This window comes from Oculina patagonica, chromosome 2 (assembly GCF_052425735.1).
Source record: "Oculina patagonica isolate OP01 chromosome 2, crgOcupat, whole genome shotgun sequence".
NCBI lineage: Eukaryota > Metazoa > Cnidaria > Anthozoa > Scleractinia > Oculinidae > Oculina > Oculina patagonica.
In genome coordinates, this window is record NC_135759.1 from 40205077 (window position 1) to 40232251 (window position 27175).

At 38.9% G+C, this 27175-nt stretch overlaps 3 protein-coding genes and 1 pseudogene across 4 annotated transcripts; 1 reads left to right on the forward strand and 3 right to left on the reverse strand.

Moving 5' to 3' along the window:
* Positions 1 to 654: 654 nt before the first annotated feature.
* On the reverse strand, positions 655 to 2105 carry LOC144641620 (uncharacterized). Its single transcript, XM_078500668.1, has 2 exons — positions 2016 to 2105; positions 655 to 1130 (listed from the first exon to the last, which is right to left on the reverse strand). Exons 1-2 carry the CDS (start codon positions 2068 to 2070, stop codon positions 754 to 756), a joined length of 432 nt encoding a protein of 143 aa, XP_078356794.1. The 5' UTR covers positions 2071 to 2105; the 3' UTR covers positions 655 to 753.
* Positions 2106 to 2785: 680 nt separating this feature from the next.
* LOC144641570 (matrix metalloproteinase-9-like) lies at positions 2786 to 8135 on the forward strand (annotated as a pseudogene). Its single transcript, XR_013568577.1, has 4 exons — positions 2786 to 3151; positions 5151 to 5345; positions 6247 to 6432; positions 7136 to 8135. The product of XR_013568577.1 is annotated as a matrix metalloproteinase-9-like (transcript).
* Positions 8136 to 10039: 1904 nt separating this feature from the next.
* Positions 10040 to 26753, reverse strand: LOC144642373 (CUB and peptidase domain-containing protein 2-like). Its single transcript, XM_078501337.1, has 9 exons — positions 26566 to 26753; positions 25490 to 25540; positions 25057 to 25255; positions 24221 to 24744; positions 20614 to 20934; positions 12484 to 12564; positions 11408 to 11458; positions 10975 to 11173; positions 10040 to 10662 (listed from the first exon to the last, which is right to left on the reverse strand). The coding sequence occupies exons 1-9, from the start codon at positions 26618 to 26620 to the stop codon at positions 10137 to 10139; spliced, it is 2007 nt and encodes a 668-aa protein (XP_078357463.1). The 5' UTR covers positions 26621 to 26753; the 3' UTR covers positions 10040 to 10136.
* Positions 14994 to 18848, reverse strand: LOC144641629 (uncharacterized). The gene is made up of 3 exons (XM_078500678.1): positions 18695 to 18848; positions 17841 to 17971; positions 14994 to 15441 (listed from the first exon to the last, which is right to left on the reverse strand). Exons 1-3 carry the CDS (start codon positions 18741 to 18743, stop codon positions 15235 to 15237), a joined length of 387 nt encoding a protein of 128 aa, XP_078356804.1. The 5' UTR covers positions 18744 to 18848; the 3' UTR covers positions 14994 to 15234.
* Positions 26754 to 27175: the final 422 nt, after the last annotated feature.

The following is a 27175-nucleotide window of genomic DNA, read 5'->3' on the forward strand; positions in this document are numbered from 1 at the left end:
CAGGAGCAGCAATCGTCTGTTGCAATTAAACCTGTGCAAATTGTCAAGTTTATGTTTTGTTCAAGAACTGTTACCTCTTAGGGATTTCATGCAACGCCTTCAAAACCAAATTGTACTACCTTAATTCTAGAGGTTTCTTTCTTGTCAGGTAGGCCCGGTGGCCTAATGGTTAGTCCGCAGGACTCCGGATGGAACGGTCTGGGGTATGTTGTGTTCTTTTCACAGGACTATAAACAGGTGCTAGCAAGTGTTGGGGCAACATGGCAGAATTCTGGGGAGCAACCTGCGATGGACTATCATGCCATCCAGGGGGAGTTGAAATACTCCTATCCGCTTCATGCTACAAAAACCAGAGTTGAGCGTCGAGAGCTATGAGCCATTAAATCCGAATATCTCCTTCAACACGTTAGTATAATTAAAGGGCTTAATGCAAAGATGTGGCTTCATTGTCTCGCATAAATTTTTCGTTTAATTTTTTTTATTCTCCTTCCCAACTAAAAGATACAACAGGAGCGGGCGTAAAGTCTTTACTCATCCCCACCACCTTGCGTTCACGATATATGGTTTATTTGCACGCACGCGTACACACGATAGACTAGGAGAGGTAGTGACCCTAAAAGTAATGAAAAATATCCAATCCATTTCGGAAAATTGTCAGTTTCTTTTATTAATACAGTCGTTGTATGTAACTGCTCTATCTGGCTCTATCGTAACTCTTACAACCTTTGAGCACAAGTTCATTGAACCATGCGTTTAAGTAAAAAACGTGATCACATTTAACATAACAAAGACGGACCCCGCCACGCCCATCAGCGGTGGACGAATGTCGTGCCCCAGATTAATACACGGGTCATCATTGCACAGATTTCCCTCACAACACTTATACTCGCACTCAGGTTCTTTGTGCTTTTGTTCCTGCATGGCCATCCTTTCATCGCATTCTCTCTGTAATCTCTGGCACTTGAGGCCGATGGCGCATTCTCGCATGTAAACACCTTTCTCCCAATCACAGAAGCGTGCGCACTTTGTGTGAAAGGCTCCGACCATGGAACAGTTGTACTCTGTCATTTTGGCGTCACATTCCTCCATGGATGCTGCTTTTGGGCAGGAATAGCAGAGCTGCGAAAAGCCTGAAACGAACAGGAAAGAACTAATCAATCTGGTTTGCTCATTGGATTGGTCAGTTATTATGTCAGTACGGTCAGTAAGTCGGCCGGTCGGTCTACAAATCAGTCGATCGATCGGCCAAGTAATTAACGAGTCGGGCAGGTAGGCAATCAATCAATCAATCAATTAGTCAGACAGTTACTCCATTAGACAATCAGTCAGTCAGTCAGTCAGTCAGTCAGTCAGTCAGTCTGTCAGTCTGTCAGTCGGTAAGTCAGTCTGTCTGTCTGTCTGTCTGTCTGTCTGTCTGTCTGTCAGTCGGTAAGTCAGTAGCCTGCGTTGCAGACGAACAAAACCCTGGTTATATAACCAGGGTTTTGTTCGTCTGCAACGCAGGCTAGTAAGTCAGTTATGCAGTTTTTTTTTTCTCATGACCTGCTCACTTGAATTTGTTATAAAAAGGTGAAGAAAAGTTTGAAATTATGAAACGCTAGAAGGAAGGGTCTCAGTTACCGACTGTTATCTCAAATCGAGTATTATAGGGATGTTCTCAATGTAAAACCCTAGCTGCAGAAAACATAAATCTAGCCCTCAAAGAAGAAATTCACTTTACGACCACCTATATATTACGCAGCCACATTTTTTTTTCGCTGGACAAAAACCTTAGTCATTACTCGAGAAGAATTCGTGGCCCATCTGGAAACATAAATTCAGTTTTGATTTAAGTTTACATGAAAAACCTCTGGATATAGATTTACTGTTCATGTCAAAAATAACAAAATAACATTTCATAACACTTTTTAAAATAATATTCTCTTAGGAATCTTGAAAGATAATCAATTCTCTTGATTTTCCATGGATTTTGCCTTTTTAACTTTTGTAAAGTTCAAAGACGGTTTTGTACTTACAGAAAGGCAAAAAAGCCACGATAAATATTACCACACCAAAAATGTATCTGTTCATTTTTCTTAGTACTTCGTTCGTCCTTATTGTCTTCGAGAAACTTTGTCAAGGTTTTGCATTTTAAATTTGAACAACACTGCAGGGAAGCGGCTTAACTCTGCAAAACACAGTTAATTTGAAGTCAACTTCAAAGAAACTAATCTGACTGAGTAATTTTGTCCCAGGAGGAAGCAAGAAAATTAACCAACTCGACGGGCCCTTTTAAAATCAAGTATACTTTTGGTTTGTTTTCATGTAGAGTAGCTACAAAGTATATTTGTTATTATTTTTGGACGTTAGGTCCGTGAAGTGAATTGCAGTATTCTTATTTCGAGCAATTATTAAAGTAGATTTCTTTTTTCAAGAAAACGCCTGTCTTCTATAATCATATGTGTCCGGTTGCTCAGACATTAGCAGGAAGAGAACAGTTAAAACTTCCTTTTAGCCAAACTTCGAGTTCCCGCTTCGTTTGATTGTGAAAAGTCAGTCTAGCTCTATCCCTATTTTCCTTGAAAATCAATGTAGAACACTGAGCAAAAACAGCCTAAGATATTTCAGATTGCGCCATTTTCGCATAAGGATTTTAGTAAAATAATTTTTTATTATTAAAAACAAAAAATATGTTTGTTCTTCACCATCTGCTTAAAAACCAGTCAAATCGTAATTATGCAAAGTCTCAAATAATTAATCCTCGTCCCTTTAAAAATGTTTTTCCAAGCTCGACAAGTTCTGCTTTTTAATCTTTTGTCTCGTGATTTAAACCGGAAACCAGTCAAATGGTGGTGATCGTTCCGTTTTGCATGAACCCACTTTTAGCTGAGGACAGCTGTGAATTTGTCATTCAAAACTGATCACAATAATATAGTGCGCAGTGTTATTGTATTCTAGCCAGTCGTCATAACAGAACAGTCTGCTGGATAGGAATATGTTACTATGCCTGAGTGACATAAAACATTTATGGAAAATTATTATCCTGGAAGAATTGATGGGCATAACTTTCAACCATAACAGAGCCAGATGGGCGCCGCGGTGAATTTACGCGAGAAAACGATGTCGAATCGAACCTACTTGTTCGTCTTTCTGTTTAGCTGCGTTTTAAAAGGTAAGAAAAAGCGATGATATATGCACTGAGCGATCAATTCTTCGCCATATTTTCAATTCTTTTTGTTAATTGTAACAGTGGCGAAATTTCCTTGGACACTTAAATTTTTACACTTTGGTATATTGAGAAGCGCGTCTTAATGAGTTTCGTACAAATAATATTTTGGAACAGAAGCAAGCTACAAATGTTTTTATTTTGGAACTGAATCAGCATGTTGGATCGATGGATAGTCCTTAGTAGAGTTATGCGAAACTTAAAAATAATTGGTAGAACTCGCAACACAATCAGAAGCTTTCAGGTTGTTTTATAGACTGAATTCATCAAAGGTAGATCGATCAGCTAGATTCGCTAGTTACAGCTGTAGCTAGATTGTTTTTCGATCCAAATTCACCTTTAAAGTGTTAAATTGACGATAAAATTTAAAGAAAATAATCCGCCATGATACAGTCGCAATGAGCTATGTTTTGATGATTGAAAGATACGAAATTTATATGACTTGTTTGGCGATGAACCCGTTGAATCGAATTCAGTGAAAGGAGGCTTAGTTTTCAAGGGATTAATCTTTAAGAAAACACGCCATGGGGTGGTACAGTGATAGGTTTTTTATTTTAGTTAAAATTTAAAACGGTAGCTTGCTTTGAATAGCGTGAATATTGATCAATTAAACGGCAGGTGGTCATGCCTCATTTCACTGGCTTCCAAATCGGTTAAAGGGGCCGTGTTACGGCTCCGTCCAAATCGTGGAAACCTCAAATTGCTCAAAACCTACAGAACTGAAATTAGAAAAATTAATAATAACATTAATCGACGTATCGACGTGTCCAAGATCAATTTCAAGTTTACATGTCCGTTGTCATTCCAGTATTCGTGATAATATGCATATGTCAATCATCAGTGAATAACTTCGCGCAAATCGAGTCCTCCTGCACGCTCAGTGACGGCTTGAGGTCTTTTATAAACAACATTTCAAAGATCGGGCAAACAAGTTTATTTCGGCGTTTCCGGAGAAAGAAAAAAATTGTCTGTGATGGTTGCTTTCTCGATGTCAATAATTGTTGCATGTGTTTTCCAATCGAAGATCTTGAACTGGCGTGTTCGTGCAATCGGACACGTCGATAACGTTATCATTAAATTTTCTTATAAAGTACTTTAACAAGCATTATTACTTATCCGAAACTTACAATGTTACTACAAATGAAAAAAAGGTAGATCCAAGTTTTCAAGACGTGCCTTTGGTGACATACATTTAAAATGTAATCGGTTGCTAGGTATGATAGTTATGTATGTCTGGAACCTCAAACTCGTCAACACGAGTGTAGAAGTGGATGACCTGTATTGTTAGTATAAGTTTCTTACCGCAAAGGTAAAAACACTAAGTAGTTTGAATACATGTAATTATACTTTTGGAAGAATCAAGAAAGAATCCAACATCCAGGAAACTAAATGATTCGATGAGGAGAAATATTTTCTATGTTTGAGTACGGTGTGACCCTTCTTCTACTATTAATTCGATGTGAATTCCCTCAAAACTAATTTTATCCTATACAATTTTTAAACATTTAACAAAACTGATCGCCAGTTTTGTTAAATAAAACGTTACGTTTTGCAAAATTGGGAAACACACCCTCACACATGAAGGGTAAAGAGAGCCATAAAAAGGGACTGCCAGTCGAACCCGCATTGCTCTGTAAGAAAATAACCACTAAAATATCGATTCATGTCTCGCTCTTCTCGATAGCTAGTCCAGTCCCTGAACTCTCTCTTACGCGCGCCATTATATAGGGGTTGAACCCAGGCGCTTGAAGAGAGAGTCCAGGATAACTTGCATGCGCATGCAAGTTATCCTGGACTCTCTCTTCTCCCGTTCAACCCCTATGTAGGGAGAGTTCAGGGACTGGACTACTCGATAGCTTGAATAGAACACATTGTGTTAGCCGAACCCGAACCCTGAGACACACTTCAAAACGTTTTGAAAATTATCTTTGCTTTTTGTTTTCAGACATTCTTGGTGCAAAGAACATGGCTTGTGTCCAACGAACAGAAGACAATCACTGCTGTCGTTTTCCGTTCTACTACAAAGGGATAAAATACAGAAGTTGCACCTACCATGGCGATATAAACAATCAATTTTGGTGCTTCACAGAAGACTTCAAGTACAACAAAAGCGTAAACACAACCTGGGGATATTGCAAATGTAAGCTTCAACTGATACTTATAATCATGACGTTAATAACTACTTTAAAATATCCTAAAATTGAATTGAATTGATTTTATTTGCCCCCATAACCTCTTACAATTCTCAATATTTACATATAGCAGTACTGATGTAATTGGCAGGAGATCCCAGCAAGTTTTCTCAAACTTTCTCTAGAGGATCCCCTTTTACAATATCAATGTAATTAATTTTATATTTGTTCATTTTTTATAATTATTATTTTCTTTTTTTATTATCATTATTTCTTAATAAGTTGTACGCTTTTGCAACATTGTAACAAATTTACAGTCATGCAAATAAAGCTTGTTGTTGTATAGTTATCATTTTTTGTTATTTTTAATAACCCTTTAAAGGGAATAGAAGTTTACAAGTTAATAAGCGATTCTCCGTTCGAGAAAATGTCAGAGCATTTTTGATGTGAAAGGTCCCAAATGAATGACGAAAAAAACAAACAACAATTTTAGGTCACTTCCTGCTAATATCTATAGTACTATGTTCTTAATTTAGCGAAGAAACTGAAATTTCTTTAAAAAGTATTTTATGCTTTGTATTATTTTCTTACCACTACATAGCAGTACCTCTTACCAACATGGCGCATGCATACTCATTACTTAAACTAAGCCGGTTTTTTATGTATCTTAAAGGCTAAAAGCTTATTATATTATCTAGCTGGGAGCGCATTCTAAAGTGTTATTGTTAACCTAATACAGTGTCTATTGAAAAGACAGTATAAACTACGCGAAATTTTAAAGAGGCTGTATTGTGAATGTTATTCCTTTCTTTTTCGCGCGTGAAAATGATACCCGTCAATGTCTGCGTCATTTAAAGCTTTGTCTCGTTCTTAAGGATTGAATTTGATAAGTTTGCTGTTTTTCCTCAGTGACAGATTCTCAGTGCTTCGTAAAAACTACAGATGGAAATTGTTGTATTTTTCCGTTTAAATATCGTGGAAAGGAGTACAAAAACTGTGCAGCGACAGAGGGAAATCCGAAAGGGCCCTACTGGTGCGCAACAAAGTCCGAGTTTGATAGAAGCGTCAATGGATCGGGCTGGGGCTTCTGCGCAGGTCAGTAAAGGCAATCCTCTACATTGATGACATTTGAATAAAATTCATCATCATCATCATCGTTCCTAAAAAAAAACAAAAAAATAACCTTTAAAGGGACTATGTCACGGATTTTAGCAGGTTTTGAACAGCCAAAATTAATATTTGCCCGGTCGCTGGAAACCTAAAAAAATGGTCCATTTTTATTAACAATTCCTATATTACAGCACTGATATCTGTTTACAAGCGTGTTTGGCTGCGGATAGCTAGGATGGAAATGGATTGCAATTTGAAAAAGTGAGGCTAACGTTTTCAAGTTGAGTTTCCGCGTGTCTTCAAAAAAATCGATATTTATTTCCAAATTAAGGTTATATCTTCCTTTAGATATTCAAAGATAATGTTTTTCATGGGTAAAGTTGCCTACCACTAATTTCAGAACAGTTTAGTACCTTTAAAAAGCTTAGTTTCTTAGGAAGGCGGGTAGGTGAAATACTTAGCTAATTGTCAAGTTAAGTTAAAAAAGGTTTATTGAAGGTTTAGAAGCTGACGTTTTGAGCGTTAGTCCATCGTCGACGGTCGGAGCAAAATTAAGGGTTATGATTCATGCGTCTGTTTAGTGGATTATAGAGCAACATTTTTTAAATATATTATTGGACAAAGCATGGCAGCAGATAAAGCTTGAATTAATTCGAGTTCCTAAGAGTTCTTTTGCGTAAAATTTCAGGGTCAGCATGCTACACTTGTGGAAGCACCATATCTTGGGACCATTGTAACAAAAACATGGTGGAGAAGATATGTCCTTACGGGTATGAATTCTGTGCTGCGTTCAGCAGAGAAGAAAAGTACGACAATAATCCAAATAACATTACCAAGATATTTAAAAAAGACTGCGCTTTGTATAGCCAATGTTCTACGAAACCGAGTCCTCGTTGCAGTAAAGACAGTAAACAAGGCGGTGTTTCCCAAACTTGTTCACATGAATGTTGCCATGGACAACTGTGTAATACAGGGGAAAGCGCGATGAAAAACGCCCACGGGTGTTTGGCGTTGCTGCTTGCTGTGGTGTCAGCCATCACAGTTTTTCCTCACGGATGAACGTAGCACGATGCGAGAATCATGATACGGTGGTAAAATTGACATAATCGCTGGCCTCCTACAAAACACCGGATACAAAACACATACAAAAACAAACATACAAAACACCAGATCAAAACCGCTGCTTTTTAAATAAACGCCAGCGGCGTTTGATCGAGACCCCGGCATTTTATTGACATCCAGACGTTTACAAGTAATAGCGTATATCTTCTTGGAGAGCTCTGCTATGACATTCTGGCACGGAAAAGAACGGGCGTAACATAATTAGTATGGATCCTGTACAACAAAATGAAACATAGCAAGGTTAGCGTTCGTGTTGTCATGACTGACGCACTTTCTTTCTTGTGTTATAGTGCTCACGTGCCGCTTATGAACTAAAACTTTGTGGCCATAACAACACTTGCTCTATATTGTACACATATTGTTTATGTTTAGGTTATCACAAATCTTGGTTGCAACATACACGTGCCGTATGTGATATTGTAACGTTTGGTAATAATCATCCTCGGAGACCCAGGAACAGTATGTTCGGGCCGGGCGGGATAAAAGGAAAATCGTCCCGCCTTGACTAACTGCCCCTGGGTCTCGGACCGAGGGGTAATAATAAATTAACTTAAAAATTTGAAAAAGTTTTTTTGGTCTTTTTTGCAGTGGCATCACTAGCAGGGAGTGAGCTACATTTCAATTTTAAAAACGGTGTCCAAGGGAGGGGGTTAATCGCTTTTGTTGTTGTGGAAGTTAGTATGCAGGAATTTCGTGTAAGAAGACATTATTCCCATGCATTGATTAGGTCCCGAACTTTAAGAATACCCACCTTAACTAAGTCAATCCTATAGACCGACTTATTATTGATGCATATTAAATTATTGTTCCAAATTGTCGACTCATTCATAATGTCATGATATGTGACTGGGGTCGTGACTGGTGTACTACAATTCAGAGATTACCCAGATTACCATGCTTCGAGGCATTCCGTTATAATATTTTTGTAGGTGTAGATTTTTTGGTTTTTCAGTATTAGAGTTGCAGTGGAGAAGAAATTAAAGTTTCCAAGTATCCGGATAGCCGTCGAGGAATTTCTTTAAACAAATCACACGTTTTACATCGATTTTACAGCAATAATTGACTCTACATCTGGCATTTTTAATCCACCGTTTTCAAAGTCTGAAATAAGCGCGCAGCTCTTTACTTTGTCTTTCCCATTTCATATAAAATTATAAATAATTGAATTGCCTTCTTTAACGAGCGCATTTGGTATTGAAATAACTGACGCTTTAAACAGAAGTTTTGGAATGGCGAAACTTTTTGCAAATTGAATCTTGCCCAGAAGAGATCAATTCCTCCTTTCCACATATGAACTGATTTTTTAATGATTTAATAAGGGTCTGCGTGAGATTGCCGCGTGGTGTTGCACGCATTAATCCAAACTAAGCTGCTATTACTGGGAACTTCACAGATGTAAGCATGCATGCCGGAGGAGTTTACTGAACATCACCTTACCCGGGAAGGAGAAATAGCCGTCACATTCCGCGAAAGATTTGGGTGTTGCACTGTCCAAGTGTACAGCTATATAGCTTGTGTCAAATAAACCGTGTAAAACGTCTATTTGATAAATCAACGCTAATAACCACCATAAATTCTCTGTTTTTCTCTAGTTTTCTTTGGGAGAATCCAAGATTTATCGAATGCATCCTAGCAAAAATCAGCGATTTGGGTGTTTTTTTTTATACAAAAGCCTTCAAGAAAATCACACACCGAAGCACTTCTTTTTTAGCCTGCAGCATAATGTGGCGAGAACGCATCTGAAAAGAACATCAATGGAAACTAGACTCGTGACGATTGTCAGAAGGAGTGAAATGATGGGAAAATCACGGGAAAATATGAACTCACAATTGACCTCGCTCCCAATGTGTGGCTTCAATAGCTCAGTTGGTAGAGCATCGCACCGGTATCGCGGAGGTCACGGGTTCGAATCCCGTTGAAGCCCTGAATTTTTTTCAGGCTTCTTTATTCCAATTGCTTGAATTGGAAATTCACTGCGACGATCATTTATCACTTTCATATACATCCGCAGTTCATATATGAATCATTTCATATACATTACATCAGTGGTAACTATGTTGCGAACACTACTATCTACTTTTTTTTCTTGTTTGATCTCAGTCTCTAAATTTTTGGAATTATTTGTTGTTGTTTCTTCACCGAGTTGGTACCAAGTTGTACGAGAGCGAATTATTGCGCCTTGTGTCAGAAGTGTGACAGTCTTTTTTAATATAGAAAACATTTAAGACTTTATAGGTATTAAGGTCAGTGAGGTGATCAGAAGGAAATGAAAATGAAATAAAGGGAAAAGGTATGATTAACGTTTGATGTTGATTACGAATGTCACTACAACTCCTAGACGGAAAGGTTTGATGAAGGTTTGTAACATGATATTTTATGGCAGAATTCAAACTTTGCCGTTTTCCTCGTCTTCCAAAGCTTGAGTTTAAATTTTTCTATTATCACTAGATAAAAAGCCGTGAACAAAAAATAATGCTTTTGTTTACTTTATTATTCTACCTCACATGTTTTACATTTGCTTTACTTCACAACTGCTTCACTAATCTAACATGACTGTGAGGTCATCCTTAGATGAACTCCTCGACCCAGCTTTTCAGGAAGCGCACCTTGGCATAGACGCCGTACTTGCCCGCTGCAGCGCACCCGTTACCCCAGCTTGTAACTCCCTCGAGGTACCACTTGTCATTGAACTCGCACACCATTGGGCCCCCACTATCGCCTTGACAGGCATCCACCCCTCCCGCGTCAAAACCAGCGCAGATCATAGAGTAGTCAATGTTCGACCATCCGTAGGCTTTCTTACATTTTTTTTTGGAAACTTTTGCCACTGACGCTTCCTGAAGGTAGTCTGGCTGGGATCCCCCGGATGATAATGTTCCCCAGCCTGTAATGAAGCATTCCTTGCCTGTTACTAGGGCGAAGTTTTCGTCTGGGAGGCACACGAGCCCGACACCTTCACCAAGTATTGCTCTGGTTTCCAGTCTTAGGAGCGCGATGTCGTGTGTGTACGTATCAGGGTCGTACTCATCATTAATTATGATCTGGACAACCCGCAGTTCTTGCGCAATGTCGGTTATTTTGTAGGCTCCCATCCTACGGTACAAACACAATTACTTAAAAACCGCTGGTTCTCACATTTATGATGTTCATCTAGTTTACGGTGTCTAACATGATCATAATTTTATTTCATCCAAGTCGCCATTCCACTTATCATTTATTAACATTTATCCACAGGGAGGCCAGACAAGTGGTGTGACTGTTTGTATGTTCAAAACATAGGACTTATTGTCGGAAAAATATTGCGAGTAATGCCTACATTAAAGCTCAAAATAAACGGAAAACTTAGCCGACAAACTTTCCTTTCACTGCCTAGGCCTGACAACTTAGTGAAGTATAATAACCAACCTTACAACAATCTCGCTTGCACTAGTGTCATGAACACAATGAGCAGCAGTCACCACCCATTGTTGATCAATGAGAGATCCACCACAGAACTGCGATCCTCCAGCATAGGCCAGCATAGCCTGCCACGGCCAGCTGCCATTTTGGGCCTGGTTGCCACCCACGATACGAGTACCTGCGGGCTTGGAACCACAGCTGGCAGCTTACAACAGTAAATAAAATAATTTTGTCAAGACGAATACATTTTAAAAAAATTCGCGTGCTAACAAACCATTTAGATCAGTGTTACCATTTCTAATGCTACATCGCAACTCAAAACCTTGCGTGCCTGGCCCAATTATAAGATACAAACAGTCGATAGATCCTTTGGCGTTTATCCTGTTCTTAGAAAGGTTTATTGCTTTTCACTCATAAATTTATTGAAGTATCAGTTTACCTGTAGGAGCGGCGGTTGTCGACCATGAAGTAGCAGTTGTTGGCTGATTATCTAAAAAAAGAAATGACAATGCCGCATGATCACACTAGACGAACTGAAGAATCGGGAACAGTTTATATGTTTTAAACATCGATTGGCATTATAATGACTGTCTAGATCCTATTAGTATAACTTGTATGAATCTTCCAAATTACTGGGCGACAATATAAATTATAATTGTCCGGCATGAACAATTTGCAGTGGAGGAGATCGCGTTTAAAGTCTTTAGTCGGTTGCTGTTAAATACCCTTACCCGACCCACTCTATAATGGACCAATAGCAATAAAGCGATGGATCACTCCTGAAGCATTTTATAATAATATAGTACGCTCCTGGAAAGTTGAGTGCTCGCTGAAAAACGTTCCATTCGACAATAAGGTTTCTAAGACAAACGATCAACTCTCAGCAGAAGGATGCAGCGAAACGCAAATTGTAGGTAAGTATTAAGCCAGTATAGACTGTTCACAGCCCTTTGTTTTTCGTATTTTTCCGTTCGATCTTAGCTGGTAAGCGTTGAACGCGGGGGAAAGAGGCGCTCTCACCACTGCGCCACCCCTGCTCCCTATACACTAGAACCACTAGAAACAACGGGAAAAATAGCAAAACTGCCGAAAATCAAAATTGATTTTGCGCGTCGCAGTTTTTATTTTTTTAGGTTGCTCGATTTTTAATTCACTACCTTTTAGTTTAAGAAACACTAATTCTATAGTTTTTATTAGGAAAGCGTTAGACGATTTTTACGTGTAATTTCTATTGTAGATTTTAAAGGTTTTTAACTTAGTGCACGATTTCCTTTTTTAGTCAAATTTTATTTTATATAGTCAGTAATTTTTAATTATTTTAGAAATAAGAATTTAAGTAGAAATAAGTTTTCAGCATTTTTGGTAAACTTTGTTATTTTAACCGTTACTTCGCCTAAGACTACTAAGAAGAAAGCACCAGCTAAGCTAAAATTAAAAAAAAAATGATTGTTTAAAATCGAGGCAGTGAATAGCTGTCTGAAATACAATAACAAGACTAAACCATGTGTCACAAACCATTTGCAGCAGAGTATGTCAACGCAGAGAGCAACAAGATTGCCACGATATTCATCTTCCTCGTTTTGGATTTATCCACAACTGAAAATGCGAAGAAACAGGAACGGTGCTGGTTTTATAAAGTTGTCGCACTGTTGATGAAGTATATTTAGTCGTATTTGCATATAGTACTTTAGAGCCATTAAGTTTGTTTGTTTTGTAAGTGGAGTGAACAGTTACCGCTTTTTAAAAACAATGCTCTTTATGTTCACAAAAGAAAAGTGTTTAAACAAGTTTGTTTGAAAGTGTGGACCATTAACAATTGGCCTTAAGGGAAAAGTAACTGACTTTTATCAGATATAATTCACAGAATTTAGCAGGGATATTTTTAGGGTCTCGTTACAATGCTTTTTGAGCTAATCTATCACTCATGCTTGTAAGATGTTAACTTCACCCATGCCCTTCACAGTTTTCTAAAGGTTATTCGACTGAAGCACGTGAACTCGGCTAAACCACACTGCGTATGTGATGCTAACTTTATGGCGAATTAAGTCATTTAAACGGCACATAAGAGTAAATTTGCTTGCACTAAAACATAAATCCAAGATAAAACAGAACAGTAGCAAGAGATTAAAAATTAATGGAAAATTATTTCTTTCAGCAGCTATTCAAATCCTGGTCCATTAAGAATTTACTTGTGTACTTGGTATTTATTTAGCTGGTGTTGTCACAGACATTTCAATTTCGTTCAACATATGGAGAACCTGACGCGACTTGTAGCAAATATTACTGTGAGAGACATGTTTAACATTTAGATACAAGACAATTAATAAACAATACTTATAATAGCAGAGTTTTCTCCCACATTTATTGATGTTTCCTACTCCCAAGCTACGAAGTTCGTTCCCCTTTCTTCCTCAAGGGTTTCAGCTTGTGAATTATCTGCTCTAGTACGGCAAAGGCGTTTCTGTGGTTAGGTTATAAGTCTTATATGGCCCTGGCTAGTCTTTCTGCAAAGCGCTTTGTTTTTTGTTTTGTCAGTCTTGTTTGTAATAGTTTTCCACCAAAGGGTCAAATGAGTACATGTGGGGTGGGGAGAAGAAATCTACAATGATCAAGCGAAATTTTAATTTCGATCAACATACAAAATTGACGCAACTTGTAGCAAATATACTGCAGAGAGCCCTGTTCAGCAATTTTGATACAAGTCAATAAACAACACTTATCTTAAAAAAATGGCAGAGTGTTTCCCATTTTTTTGACATTACCTGCTCCCGTTCTATAATAGTTGTTTCTTAATTTTTCCCAAGAATTCAAGCTTGTAAAAGTTCTGTCTTGATTGCCTGATACTGCTGAGGCTTCTCGGCCATTTGGGTTGCCCATTCGGTCTAGTATTTACAAAGTGCCTTGTGTTGTCTTTAACTAACTGATGTTTTTCCACAAAGTGTCAAATGAATAACCAGAAACCCTTACGAGTGAAGAGAAACCTACAATGATCTGTTAATTTTAGGGATTTAAGAGGCATACTAATGTAAATTTACTCGCTTTAATGATGTTTTTCAGATGTTTTATGCTTTAAGAGCGAGTATATTTACATTAGTGGAGAGAAACCTACAATGATCAAGCATCCAAGATGCTCAAAGGGTCCTAATAATGCTCAATGTTTACTTTCCTTGCCAAAATGTTATGATCCAGCTGATGTTTTACAACTAGCTAGTTTCTGTTTTCTGGGAAAGACGCGACAATTTCTTAAGTTTTCCGAAATTTGCTTTAGGTAGCGTGTTACAGGTCTTAAACTTTCGACCAATGAGCGCGAGACTTCTCTTAGTTATTGTCAAATATTTCCCCGAGTATCATCAAGAATATCATAACACTGATTTTCATTTTTAAATGCTGTTAACATTCTGGACGATAAGTTGAAATTGCACTTTAAAGTATAATATCACAATGTATTTTTTTTTTTTTTTTTTAATAATATGCCTGCACGAAATGCGCAAGAGATCATTTGAACTCTTTAATTTAGAACGGAAGTTTAAAATGTCTTTGTAATAATAGATGCCCTAGAGCTTTCAAAACTTTTTTTCCTCTCTCCTGACCAATTCTATAATGGTCTACTTTTAAAACACATATAAACATAGCTTAAAAAGGCGAACTGCGTGTTTTCATTAAATTGTCAAGTAAGTCACTCCAAACCTCTGAATAAACAATCATTAATAGAAAATAAATAGCTGTGAATTGAACAATAAATAAGACGTTTTCTTCCATTAGTAAAAGCAGCTGATCGAACATTCAACACATTGTGCTTGCGGCAAGCACAAGCACAAGGATCAAAATCTGTCCTTTTTGCGTGATTGCGATTGTGCTTGCGTCGCTAGTGAAAACCAGGCTTTACAGCGTTATTACTTTACGGCTTACATGTAAATGCTTTTATTCTGCAATGCATAATGATTGATAATGATTAGAGGCAAGAGGCCAATGCAAGTAGAGCTGAAAAGATTACAAACTAAGACCAACTAAGGACAAGCAAACCATTAAAAACAAACTTTTATTGTGCCTCAGTATTAAGGACCACTACAATAAATAGTAAATCTTGTTTAAAAAAATCGTGGAACGCTATGAAACGCTTTGGTGTATTTTGATCTTTCGACTGTTCTATGGTCTTCTATCAGGACATTGTGATCCTCCAAACTTCGCAAGGATCCGTGGTTGTGGTTTTTCCAATATTTCCAGTATGAGGTATTATTTATATGTGAATTAAAGTCAAGTGGCTTCCTAAGAAGGAAGAAGGCCGGTAAGTACTTCATAAGTAATGAAACACAACACAGAAAGCCAAAGTAATGGCGACCCATTTGAGCCAGCATTACACAGGTCAGTTGCACAACAGGTGACGTCACAATCCCCAGTCCTCGCTTCTTTGGCTTCTTTGCAATTCTTGTCTGCAATTCCACATAGCTTTTCGTTTGCACAGTCTCTCGCAATCTGAAAAAAAAAACATCAGTCAGTTGGATAAACAACTGCTAATCTCGTTCCCAGAAGCGTTCCACCCTCATCCAGAGGAACGGCCAATGATTCGATTTGAACAACCAGAACTTCCTCTGTCAAGTTATAAATAGGGTCATTTTCCAGCCGTCTTTGGAGACCGGTTTTCATTCTTTTCACAAAACGGCTGGAAATCGAGCCTGACTTAATTGCCCTAGCATGAAGCCACTTTATTTAACAAATTAACATCAGTTTTTTATGCGTCTGTCCTGTTATTGATGATAAATTTGCTTCATAACATTGTCAAAGTGCGTTGTAGATCAGGACAGACGCATAAAAAACTGATGTCAATTTGTCTTTTACAATATTGTTTTACAATATTCATAAAGACGAGTCAATAAAGCCTGGTTTTCACTAGTGACGCAAGCACAAGCGCAAGCACAAGCAGAATCACGCAAAAAGGATAAATTTTGACCCTTGTGCTTGTGCTTGCGGCAAGCACAAGCAGAAGCATCAAAATAAAAATATAATGCACTTGTGCTTTTGCTTGTGTTGAAGCCGTTTTCACGGGGAAATCTTCTTCTTCCACGTAACTCACCTCCTTCAATACTGAAGATTCTCGTGAGTGTTAAAATAAATAACTACTTAACAAAATAAATAAATACTATTCAAATTAAAGTAAGGCTTAAATGCTATGGATAAAAATAGATACAAAAAAGTCAAAGTTAGCATCGTTTGCTTAGCGCTTGGTCAGACGGCAGGCTTTTCTTAAAGGCCGTCAGGTTTGGTGCTTTAACTGTTCCATTGGCCAGGCTGTCCCATTCTCGTATCGTTCTCGGGAAAAACGAGTACATGTGGTAGTCTGTCTTTGAGCGAGGAATTTCGTACGCATTTGAATTTACGTGCCGCGATCTCCTTTGAAGTGGCGTCATGAACTCTTGAGCGTCCATGGCAATCAAGCCTTCATGAATTTTATACATCATGCATAGTCTAAGTGTTATGTGGTTATGTTGTATCTGCCAAGGACAAATCTCGCTGCCCGACGCTGCACCATCTCGAGCATATAGATGTTTCCCTGTGTGTATGGATCCCAAACGGTGCAGGCATACTCGAGGGTAGGTCGGACCAGTGTATTATATGCAGTGGACTTGAGTGCAGTAGAGTTAATCTTTAGATTCCTTTTCAGGAATCCAAGAGTTCTATTAGCTTTACTTCCCCTTTACTTGTGATGTTGTCGATGTGTTTGTTTCATCTCAGGTCTGATGCTATAGTAACTCCAAGGTATTTGGCTGAGTCGGCCGTTGCCAATGTCTTACCATGGAGAATATAGTCATTTTGTACCATAGCACGCTTACGCCCTACTCCAAGAACTTCACACTTGTCTGGATGGAACTCCATTTTCCATAGGATTTCCCATTCGGCTAATTTGTCTCTTTGGAGAACTTGGGTGTCACTGTCTGAGTGAATGGTCAGGTAGACAATGGTGTCATCAGCAAATAGTCTGATGTTAGAGACAAGGGATTCAGGTAAGTCATTTATATAAAAGAGGAATAAGCATGGACCCAAGACAGAACCTTGTGGTACACCAGAGAGTACTTCAGCGTCGTCCGATGATTCTCCTTCAAGGACAACTCTCTGCGTTCTGCCAGTTAGAAAGGATTGGACCCATCTGTTTGTCCTGCCACCAATTCCATAATACTTCAGCTTGGTAACAAGACGAAGATGGCTGACTTTGTCAAATGCCTTACTAAAGTCCATCACCAGGATATCCGTCTGGGATCCAGCATGCATAGTATTAACTAGGTCGTTTACGAATCCCAAAAGCTGTGTTTCACACGATCTTCTATCCCTGAAGCCATGTTGTAGGAGATATAGGATGTTGTGGTTATCGGCGTGCCGCATGACTGTGCTGAATGATAAGAGTGGTTATCCTTGTGCTTGTGCTTGCGCTTGTCCTTGAGTCGCTAGTATAAATTAAAATATATTTCCCATGGCAAGAGTAGGAGTCTAGATCAGCCGCTAGTTTCTCCTTGCAAAACCACTGAGCAACGCTATATTGACAAATGAAAACCAGCATTTCTGAGATATTGATGTCCTACCAAATAATCCAAAAACTTAAAAAGTGTGTCATTGAGTAATGAGAATTTATTTATTAAGTTTGGAGCTGGGGGGGAGGGGTGCTAATATTGAAATCAGGGGGGTTGCTTATATCGAAATCAGAGCGTCCGTGTTTAAAGCCCTACCACTAACTGGATTTATTCAGTGTCGTAGTGCAACTATATTTTTCGGCCACGATTTTGACGTGTTTGAGTGGTATACCAGAAAACTACATGTACGTAGCTTGAAGCTGTCATCCCACGTTTACATTTTACATGAATACAAAACAACACATTTGATACCTGTTCATTTTTATTGTCTATCATTAGCAAGCATTTGTCCATCCATGGGTCCTTGGGACATTCCTTTTCTTTGATGTCCTTTTTGCAGTTGCCTCCTTGCGTACAGGCGAAACACTTGATGCCTGTTAGCTCTAGAATGAAACACCAGTCGGATTACTCGCCAAACACCAAAGTGGTAAGAGGCCTGGATGGACAGGGGGTAGGGGGAGAAATGATTGGAATAGAAAGACTATATATAGCCGAAGCCCACTTGTACCGCAGCAGTGCCGCAGTCGTAACGCAGCCGTATCGCGGGCTCCTGATACTGTTAGTTGGAATGATTCTGGTTGAGCAAGTGCCGAACAGCTTAGAGTACGAGGATAAATAGAAAGGACTTAGACCCATTTATTTTACCACAGGGTCTACGTGCTTGCATATCACAACCTCTTGAATTGTTTCTTTTAATATGATTTATGTTTTTTCCTGATTAAATATTGACACCAAAAGCTAAATTAATTGTTCAAAAATACTGAACAATGATGCTTTTGTCATAATTAAAACTCACATGCAACTAAGCTGTTCGATATGGTTTGAGTGGTTTGAACTCAGTCAGGCGAACTCATTCTCAAGTAAGCTGAAAACTGAACTGACTCAATCGTTACTTTTTGAGTCAGTTGTGAAAAAACTTAACTTGTCGAAATAGCTTACGTGCGGATATTACGATGTAAAATCTTTCCTGTTCAGAATAAAAACTGCATTTAGAGTAAAAAAAAAGATAAATTTGTGCACGTCATGAAAGAACATAATATAAGTAACACGCACAGAAAAACATTTGACACCGTAACTGAAGGACTAAAAAATAATATAATGCGTACCTTTCGTAAATAACAATACCATACATAAGGATACAATTATGTATGCCATTCTAGTCCACGCAATCACGGTGCAGTCAAATTATAAAGCCAGATGTGTTAAATGTTTCTTCGCCAAACTCGTCGTGATGTTACAGAAACGAAAATTCTAGACGCAGGTTTTTCTAACAGGTGCAGCAACTACACGAAGCTTGAGACAATTAGCTTGATGGGAGGGCGTTAAAAATCATTGTGTTCTTTATTTTGCAGCAGTAGTTTTTCAGAGCACTGTGCAAAACAATTCTATAATTAGTAAGAAACAGTATTGACCTATAATAAATGAAACAAGTTTCCAGTTTTCGATCGAATTTACGTATACACCAGAACCGACAAAAAAGAATAATCGCCACGATTATTAAAGTTCTTGGCCCAAGATCTAAATGTCAACTTTCATTAGTTGCCTCCATGCATTCAAGTTTTTTGTTAATAGCGTCCTTTAGATTGGACTAGCAGTACGAGATTGAGTACAAGTATAGGAGTTTTCAAACCAAATTCGTGTACCTCCTATAATCACTTATCACACCAAACTTATCCCTAACGTTTATTTATGTGTTAGTAAGCAATAGGAAAGAGTTATAGTTTGGGGGATACAATTTTCTCGAAATTCCAAAGTCGTACTCGTACTCGATCTCGTACTCGTAGTATAGTCAAATCTAGTGACGTCTAGTTGCGTGACGTCCCAAAAAGCGGCTGCCAGGGAGACTAAGTCAAAGCTAAAGGTCGCTAATGTCAGTTCTAAAACTTTGCTGATTTATCGAGGAAGTGTAAACCTGTTTCAGTCGCGAGCAAAAGGCGACAGGCAAGGGTAGAGAAAAAAAGTAGTTCCCTCTTTTTTTTTTCTCCCGTTCGCTTTCTCGTTGCGCCCGCCGCCCTGCGCCGTTTGCTGGTAACCTGGGATTAGTACGCTGGGAAATATTCCCTAGTTGATGACTTCTTAATATTCTCGTCACCTATGTGCTTGAAAAGCTATCAATGTTGTAAGGAGAAACTCGATATTTATCTGTCTTAAGAATGAGTCAATTTTACCCTTCTAGCTTGGTTTAGCCAAAACAATTTTCTGTTTAGCTAGTTCACTGCATGAACTGAGTGTTACGTGGTATAATATGCCATCAGCTGTCTCACTACATAATTGAGTGCAGCCAGTCCCGATAGAAGATAAACAAGATAAGTTAGTTGTAAGGCAATATCAGCACTGGGGCGTGAAATAATTCCAGGTTCGAGACGAAATTACAGACCATTGCCATTGGGTTCTTAAAACTGAGTCAAACGTTTATTTCAGCCATTATTCAGATTATATAGTTATCATTAAGTTACAGTCTAGGACGGTGTAACGACCTTACTGTTTTGGCGTAAACAATTATTTTAAAAAGCAATTCTATAAGTTAAATAATTAAAAGAGTCATTTTAAATTGCAATGTCTACTTTTCAGTTGATGGGCATCAGAGGTTTATTGAAGGTTTTTCTATGTCGTTTTACATGGTCCGAACTCAGCTGGTTTGCTGCGATATTCAAATACGATTTCACGGCGTTTGGCCTTTTGTCAGCTGTAGTTGATCCTGCTGTGTATTTTCTGTTGTATACAGTATTTAGTTATAAGGCACGTTTTCATCCGGCCAACTAAAGATCCACAAGAGGGTATGATGGGCAGAGTTGGTGTAGTTCTGCATTTTAGGTAAACCAATGTATCTGCTGTTAAAGATATCTTTGAATGTCTTGAATGACAAACGCGCGATTTCGTACTCTTCATTAAAGTTGTCTCCTCAGTAAAGCATCGTGAAGAATGTCCAGTGTTACACTAACTGATATTTGCACTAAATCACTGTCTTTTTACTGTAAAAGTTCTTTCTGAAAAAAGTTTTTCTACAAAGTTTACAGTAGGAGACCAACTCCAAAGGTGGCAGCAATCACCAGACCAATCAATACACATGCGCTGTTTGCAATACCGCTGGCCTTATTGTTACACCGGTCTTTCTCGCAGCAGCTAGCAGTGCAGTCATCGCTGTTGATGCAGGTTTTTATAAATATACCACAGCCGTCCTCATTTGTACAGCCTTGATGCAGCTCGTCTTCTGCATCGATTTTCGTGACTTTTCTCTTAAAGCATCGATTATTCGTCGGAGTACACTCGAGAGTTGATGATTTGTTACCTCCAGGCTGGCATTCTGAGAATGTGCCTGAGCAATGGTAACATTCTAGAGACCACGCTGAAAAAGAAGGAGAAAGGTGTAAGGGCCTGATTACATGAGCCGGGCTGGCTCGGTTTGCCGAGATCTCGGCACGTCTGTTAAACGCAACAAAAATCAACTTCGCGATTACATGACAACCGGGCCAGCCCGGTTAGCCGAGATCCCGGTATCGCGATGCCGGGATCTCGGCTAGCCGGGCTGAAAATTTTCCATGTAATCGCGTTCACCGGGCCAGCCCGGCTAAGCGGGCCAGCATTTAATTTCTCTTCCGAGCACAATATCCGACGAAAAAATCAATGCTACTCCTTCTAAATAGGATGAAGAGGTAAAGTAACCCATCCAGCTGCATAAGTGCAAAACATTTAACCACCAAATTGCCGGAAAAAAGGCGATCAAGATCATTCGTGCTCTGATCATTCGTGCTGAAACCGGGCTGAAAGTCATCTCGGCTAACCGGGCTCATGTGATACCGGGCTGAAAGTCATCTCGGGAAACCGGGCCAGCCCGGCTAACCGGGCTCATGTGATACCGGGCTGAAAGTCATCTCGGCAAACCGAGCCAGTCCGGCTAACCGGGCCAGCCCGGCTCATGTAATCAGGCCCTTGTCTTGCTTGGGGAGGCTCCACCCTGAGGACTTATCCCTTACCTTTTCGTAAACCATTTTTGACAGAAAAGGTCCCCCTTTCATATACCTTCAATAGAAAACAGTACCCCTTTGATAGGAATCTTTTCTTAATTTTTTCACTCGAATAATCCTTTCAAATACTCAAATGACCCTTAAATAAAAAGACTGTTCGGTGGGTCTGTTTAAGGCCCTTTTAAATACCTTGATGACAGTTTTTCTTACGCTTTTGTATACCCCGACTCAACACTTTTATACATCTACAACCTAAAAATGGCCCCCCTTTTGGGTGGAGCCTTCCCGTATTACAGATCCTCTACTGTTCGGCAAGTTAACCCACTGTTGTCACATTTTTTGCTCAGTTCGCGACCACGTGACCTTGTGCGTTCATGAAAATGCCAGAAAGAAATAACTTTGTCAGTTTCCCTCAATTAATCACGCATACCGTAAAATTCCGGTTATAAGCCCCCCCGGTTATAGGCCCATCTACCTGGAAACATAAAATACATCCAATTATAAGCCCCCCCCCGGATATAAGCCCCCCCTCTGCTGGATGACAGTACTGAACAGGGCTTAATGTTGCTTTATTATGCGTTTTTAACTTAAAAACGTATTTCGATTAAAACTCCCGTGGCTTGTTTCGAAACGTTTTTTTTATCCCGCTTATAAGCCCTCCCGGATATAAGCCCCTCCGCTTATAAGCCCTCCCGGATATAAGCCCCTCCGCTTATAAGCCTACCCAAAAACACTTATGAAGTTGTATAAGCCCAGGGCTTATAATCGGAATTTTATGGTATTCTTTTTTATATTTAAGAATTTTAAAAATGTCTAAAATGAGAAATATTCCACGCAGTGCTTTTTTAAAAATTTGAACAAACTTGAACCTTTTTTGCGGAAGCTGTTGTGCTAATTCGATAGTTAACTCGTCAATCTTTAAACAACGCTGTTGTCGAATTCGATCAAAGCAATTTACGGCATATCCCGCCAGCATGGCCATACTGCACTTATGCAAATTCGACAAACTCATTGAGCCTTGGTTCGTCCTTCGCGCTTGGCGGCTTTGCTGATATTTTAATATGGTTGAAAAGCGCCAGATGCCAGGTAAACTTTGGCTCAATTGTATATATAACGTATGTTATAACCTGGGCGTTTTGTCAGTTTTTAATATTGAGTTTCAGACACAATTTGTTATATACTTGAATCGCAGGTGCATAATCTGTCAGCTGTCACAATGAGTCATTAAGTTGAATGTAAGTTGTCATCCGAATGAAATAAAATGCTGTATCCCTTACATAACAATGGAACAAGCGAACATAGCTTTTAAAATTTTAGAAAATAAACTACGATGTTTGAAGGGGGTTTTAAACTACTTCTTGAAAATATTGAATCTTGCCCAGAAGAGATCAATTCCTCCTTTCCACATATGAACTGATTTTTTAATGATTTAATAAGGGTCTGCGTGAGATTGCCGCGTGGTGTTGCACGCATTAATCCAAACTAAGCTGCTATTACTGGGAACTTCACAGATGTAAGCATGCATGCCGGAGGAGTTTACTGAACATCACCTTACCCGGGAAGGAGAAATAGCCGTCACATTCCGCGAAAGATTTGGGTGTTGCACTGTCCAAGTGTACAGCTATATAGCTTGTGTCAAATAAACCGTGTAAAACGTCTATTTGATAAATCAACGCTAATAACCACCATAAATTCTCTGTTTTTCTCTAGTTTTCTTTGGGAGAATCCAAGATTTATCGAATGCATCCTAGCAAAAATCAGCATACAAAAGCCTTCAAGAAAATCACACACCGAAGCACTTCTTTTTTAGCCTGCAGCATAATGTGGCGAGAACGCATCTGAAAAGAACATCAATGGAAACTAGACTCGTGACGATTGTCAGAAGGAGTGAAATGATGGGAAAATCACGGGAAAATATGAACTCACAATTGACCTCGCTCCCAATGTGTGGCTTCAATAGCTCAGTTGGTAGAGCATCGCACCGGTATCGCGGAGGTCACGGGTTCGAATCCCGTTGAAGCCCTGAATTTTTTTCAGGCTTCTTTATTCCAATTGCTTGAATTGGAAATTCACTGCGACGATCATTTATCACTTTCATATACATCCGCAGTTCATATATGAATCATTTCATATACATTACATCAGTGGTAACTATGTTGCGAACACTACTATCTACTTTTTTTCTTGTTTGATCTCAGTCTCTAAATTTTTGGAATTATTTGTTGTTGTTTCTTCACCGAGTTGGTACCAAGTTGTACGAGAGCGAATTATTGCGCCTTGTGTCAGAAGTGTGACAGTCTTTTTTAATATAGAAAACATTTAAGACTTTATAGGTATTAAGGTCAGTGAGGTGATCAGAAGGAAATGAAAATGAAATAAAGGGAAAAGGTATGATTAACGTTTGATGTTGATTACGAATGTCACTACAACTCCTAGACGGAAAGGTTTGATGAAGGTTTGTAACATGATATTTTATGGCAGAATTCAAACTTTGCCGTTTTCCTCGTCTTCCAAAGCTTGAGTTTAAATTTTTCTATTATCACTAGATAAAAAGCCGTGAACAAAAAATAATGCTTTTGTTTACTTTATTATTCTACCTCACATGTTTTACATTTGCTTTACTTCACAACTGCTTCACTAATCTAACATGACTGTGAGGTCATCCTTAGATGAACTCCTCGACCCAGCTTTTCAGGAAGCGCACCTTGGCATAGACGCCGTACTTGCCCGCTGCAGCGCACCCGTTACCCCAGCTTGTAACTCCCTCGAGGTACCACTTGTCATTGAACTCGCACACCATTGGGCCCCCACTATCGCCTTGACAGGCATCCACCCCTCCCGCGTCAAAACCAGCGCAGATCATAGAGTAGTCAATGTTCGACCATCCGTAGGCTTTCTTACATTTTTTTTTGGAAACTTTTGCCACTGACGCTTCCTGAAGGTAGTCTGGCTGGGATCCCCCGGATGATAATGTTCCCCAGCCTGTAATGAAGCATTCCTTGCCTGTTACTAGGGCGAAGTTTTCGTCTGGGAGGCACACGAGCCCGACACCTTCACCAAGTATTGCTCTGGTTTCCAGTCTTAGGAGCGCGATGTCGTGTGTGTACGTATCAGGGTCGTACTCATCATTAATTATGATCTGGACAACCCGCAGTTCTTGCGCAATGTCGGTTATTTTGTAGGCTCCCATCCTACGGTACAAACACAATTACTTAAAAACCGCTGGTTCTCACATTTATGATGTTCATCTAGTTTACGGTGTCTAACATGATCATAATTTTATTTCATCCAAGTCGCCATTCCACTTATCATTTATTAACATTTATCCACAGGGAGGCCAGACAAGTGGTGTGACTGTTTGTATGTTCAAAACATAGGACTTATTGTCGGAAAAATATTGCGAGTAATGCCTACATTAAAGCTCAAAATAAACGGAAAACTTAGCCGACAAACTTTCCTTTCACTGCCTAGGCCTGACAACTTAGTGAAGTATAATAACCAACCTTACAACAATCTCGCTTGCACTAGTGTCATGAACACAATGAGCAGCAGTCACCACCCATTGTTGATCAATGAGAGATCCACCACAGAACTGCGATCCTCCAGCATAGGCCAGCATAGCCTGCCACGGCCAGCTGCCATTTTGGGCCTGGTTGCCACCCACGATACGAGTACCTGCGGGCTTGGAACCACAGCTGGCAGCTTACAACAGTAAATAAAATAATTTTGTCAAGACGAATACATTTTAAAAAAATTCGCGTGCTAACAAACCATTTAGATCAGTGTTACCATTTCTAATGCTACATCGCAACTCAAAACCTTGCGTGCCTGGCCCAATTATAAGATACAAACAGTCGATAGATCCTTTGGCGTTTATCCTGTTCTTAGAAAGGTTTATTGCTTTTCACTCATAAATTTATTGAAGTATCAGTTTACCTGTAGGAGCGGCGGTTGTCGACCATGAAGTAGCAGTTGTTGGCTGATTATCTAAAAAAAGAAATGACAATGCCGCATGATCACACTAGACGAACTGAAGAATCGGGAACAGTTTATATGTTTTAAACATCGATTGGCATTATAATGACTGTCTAGATCCTATTAGTATAACTTGTATGAATCTTCCAAATTACTGGGCGACAATATAAATTATAATTGTCCGGCATGAACAATTTGCAGTGGAGGAGATCGCGTTTAAAGTCTTTAGTCGGTTGCTGTTAAATACCCTTACCCGACCCACTCTATAATGGACCAATAGCAATAAAGCGATGGATCACTCCTGAAGCATTTTATAATAATATAGTACGCTCCTGGAAAGTTGAGTGCTCGCTGAAAAACGTTCCATTCGACAATAAGGTTTCTAAGACAAACGATCAACTCTCAGCAGAAGGATGCAGCGAAACGCAAATTGTAGGTAAGTATTAAGCCAGTATAGACTGTTCACAGCCCTTTGTTTTTCGTATTTTTCCGTTCGATCTTAGCTGGTAAGCGTTGAACGCGGGGGAAAGAGGCGCTCTCACCACTGCGCCACCCCTGCTCCCTATACACTAGAACCACTAGAAACAACGGGAAAAATAGCAAAACTGCCGAAAATCAAAATTGATTTTGCGCGTCGCAGTTTTTATTTTTTTAGGTTGCTCGATTTTTAATTCACTACCTTTTAGTTTAAGAAACACTAATTCTATAGTTTTTATTAGGAAAGCGTTAGACGATTTTTACGTGTAATTTCTATTGTAGATTTTAAAGGTTTTTAACTTAGTGCACGATTTCCTTTTTTAGTCAAATTTTATTTTATATAGTCAGTAATTTTTAATTATTTTAGAAATAAGAATTTAAGTAGAAATAAGTTTTCAGCATTTTTGGTAAACTTTGTTATTTTAACCGTTACTTCGCCTAAGACTACTAAGAAGAAAGCACCAGCTAAGCTAAAATTAAAAAAAAAATGATTGTTTAAAATCGAGGCAGTGAATAGCTGTCTGAAATACAATAACAAGACTAAACCATGTGTCACAAACCATTTGCAGCAGAGTATGTCAACGCAGAGAGCAACAAGATTGCCACGATATTCATCTTCCTCGTTTTGGATTTATCCACAACTGAAAATGCGAAGAAACAGGAACGGTGCTGGTTTTATAAAGTTGTCGCACTGTTGATGAAGTATATTTAGTCGTATTTGCATATAGTACTTTAGAGCCATTAAGTTTGTTTGTTTTGTAAGTGGAGTGAACAGTTACCGCTTTTTAAAAACAATGCTCTTTATGTTCACAAAAGAAAAGTGTTTAAACAAGTTTGTTTGAAAGTGTGGACCATTAACAATTGGCCTTAAGGGAAAAGTAACTGACTTTTATCAGATATAATTCACAGAATTTAGCAGGGATATTTTTAGGGTCTCGTTACAATGCTTTTTGAGCTAATCTATCACTCATGCTTGTAAGATGTTAACTTCACCCATGCCCTTCACAGTTTTCTAAAGGTTATTCGACTGAAGCACGTGAACTCGGCTAAACCACACTGCGTATGTGATGCTAACTTTATGGCGAATTAAGTCATTTAAACGGCACATAAGAGTAAATTTGCTTGCACTAAAACATAAATCCAAGATAAAACAGAACAGTAGCAAGAGAT

What these genes read in the sequence shown, in the direction of transcription:
- LOC144641620 (XM_078500668.1), bottom strand. Translation starts at nt 2,070, where the DNA reads ATGAACAGATACATTTTTGGTGTGGTAATATTTATCGTGGCTTTTTTG. An exon ending in CGTGGCTTTTTTGCCTTTCT is followed by an intron (nt 1,131 to 2,015) that starts GTAAGTACAAAA and finishes TGTTCGTTTCAG; the next exon opens with GCTTTTCGCAGCTCTGCTAT.
- LOC144641629 (XM_078500678.1), bottom strand. Translation starts at nt 18,743, where the DNA reads ATGGCATACATAATTGTATCCTTATGTATGGTATTGTTATTTACGAAA. An exon ending in GGTATTGTTATTTACGAAAG is followed by an intron (nt 17,972 to 18,694) that starts GTACGCATTATA and finishes GTTTCATTCTAG; the next exon opens with AGCTAACAGGCATCAAGTGT. An exon ending in TAGACAATAAAAATGAACAG is followed by an intron (nt 15,442 to 17,840) that starts GTATCAAATGTG and finishes TTTTTTTTTCAG; the next exon opens with ATTGCGAGAGACTGTGCAAA.
- LOC144642373 (XM_078501337.1), bottom strand. Translation starts at nt 26,620, where the DNA reads ATGAATATCGTGGCAATCTTGTTGCTCTCTGCGTTGACATACTCTGCT. An exon ending in GACATACTCTGCTGCAAATG is followed by an intron (nt 25,541 to 26,565) that starts GTTTGTGACACA and finishes TTCTTTTTTTAG; the next exon opens with ATAATCAGCCAACAACTGCT. An exon ending in GACAACCGCCGCTCCTACAG is followed by an intron (nt 25,256 to 25,489) that starts GTAAACTGATAC and finishes TACTGTTGTAAG; the next exon opens with CTGCCAGCTGTGGTTCCAAG.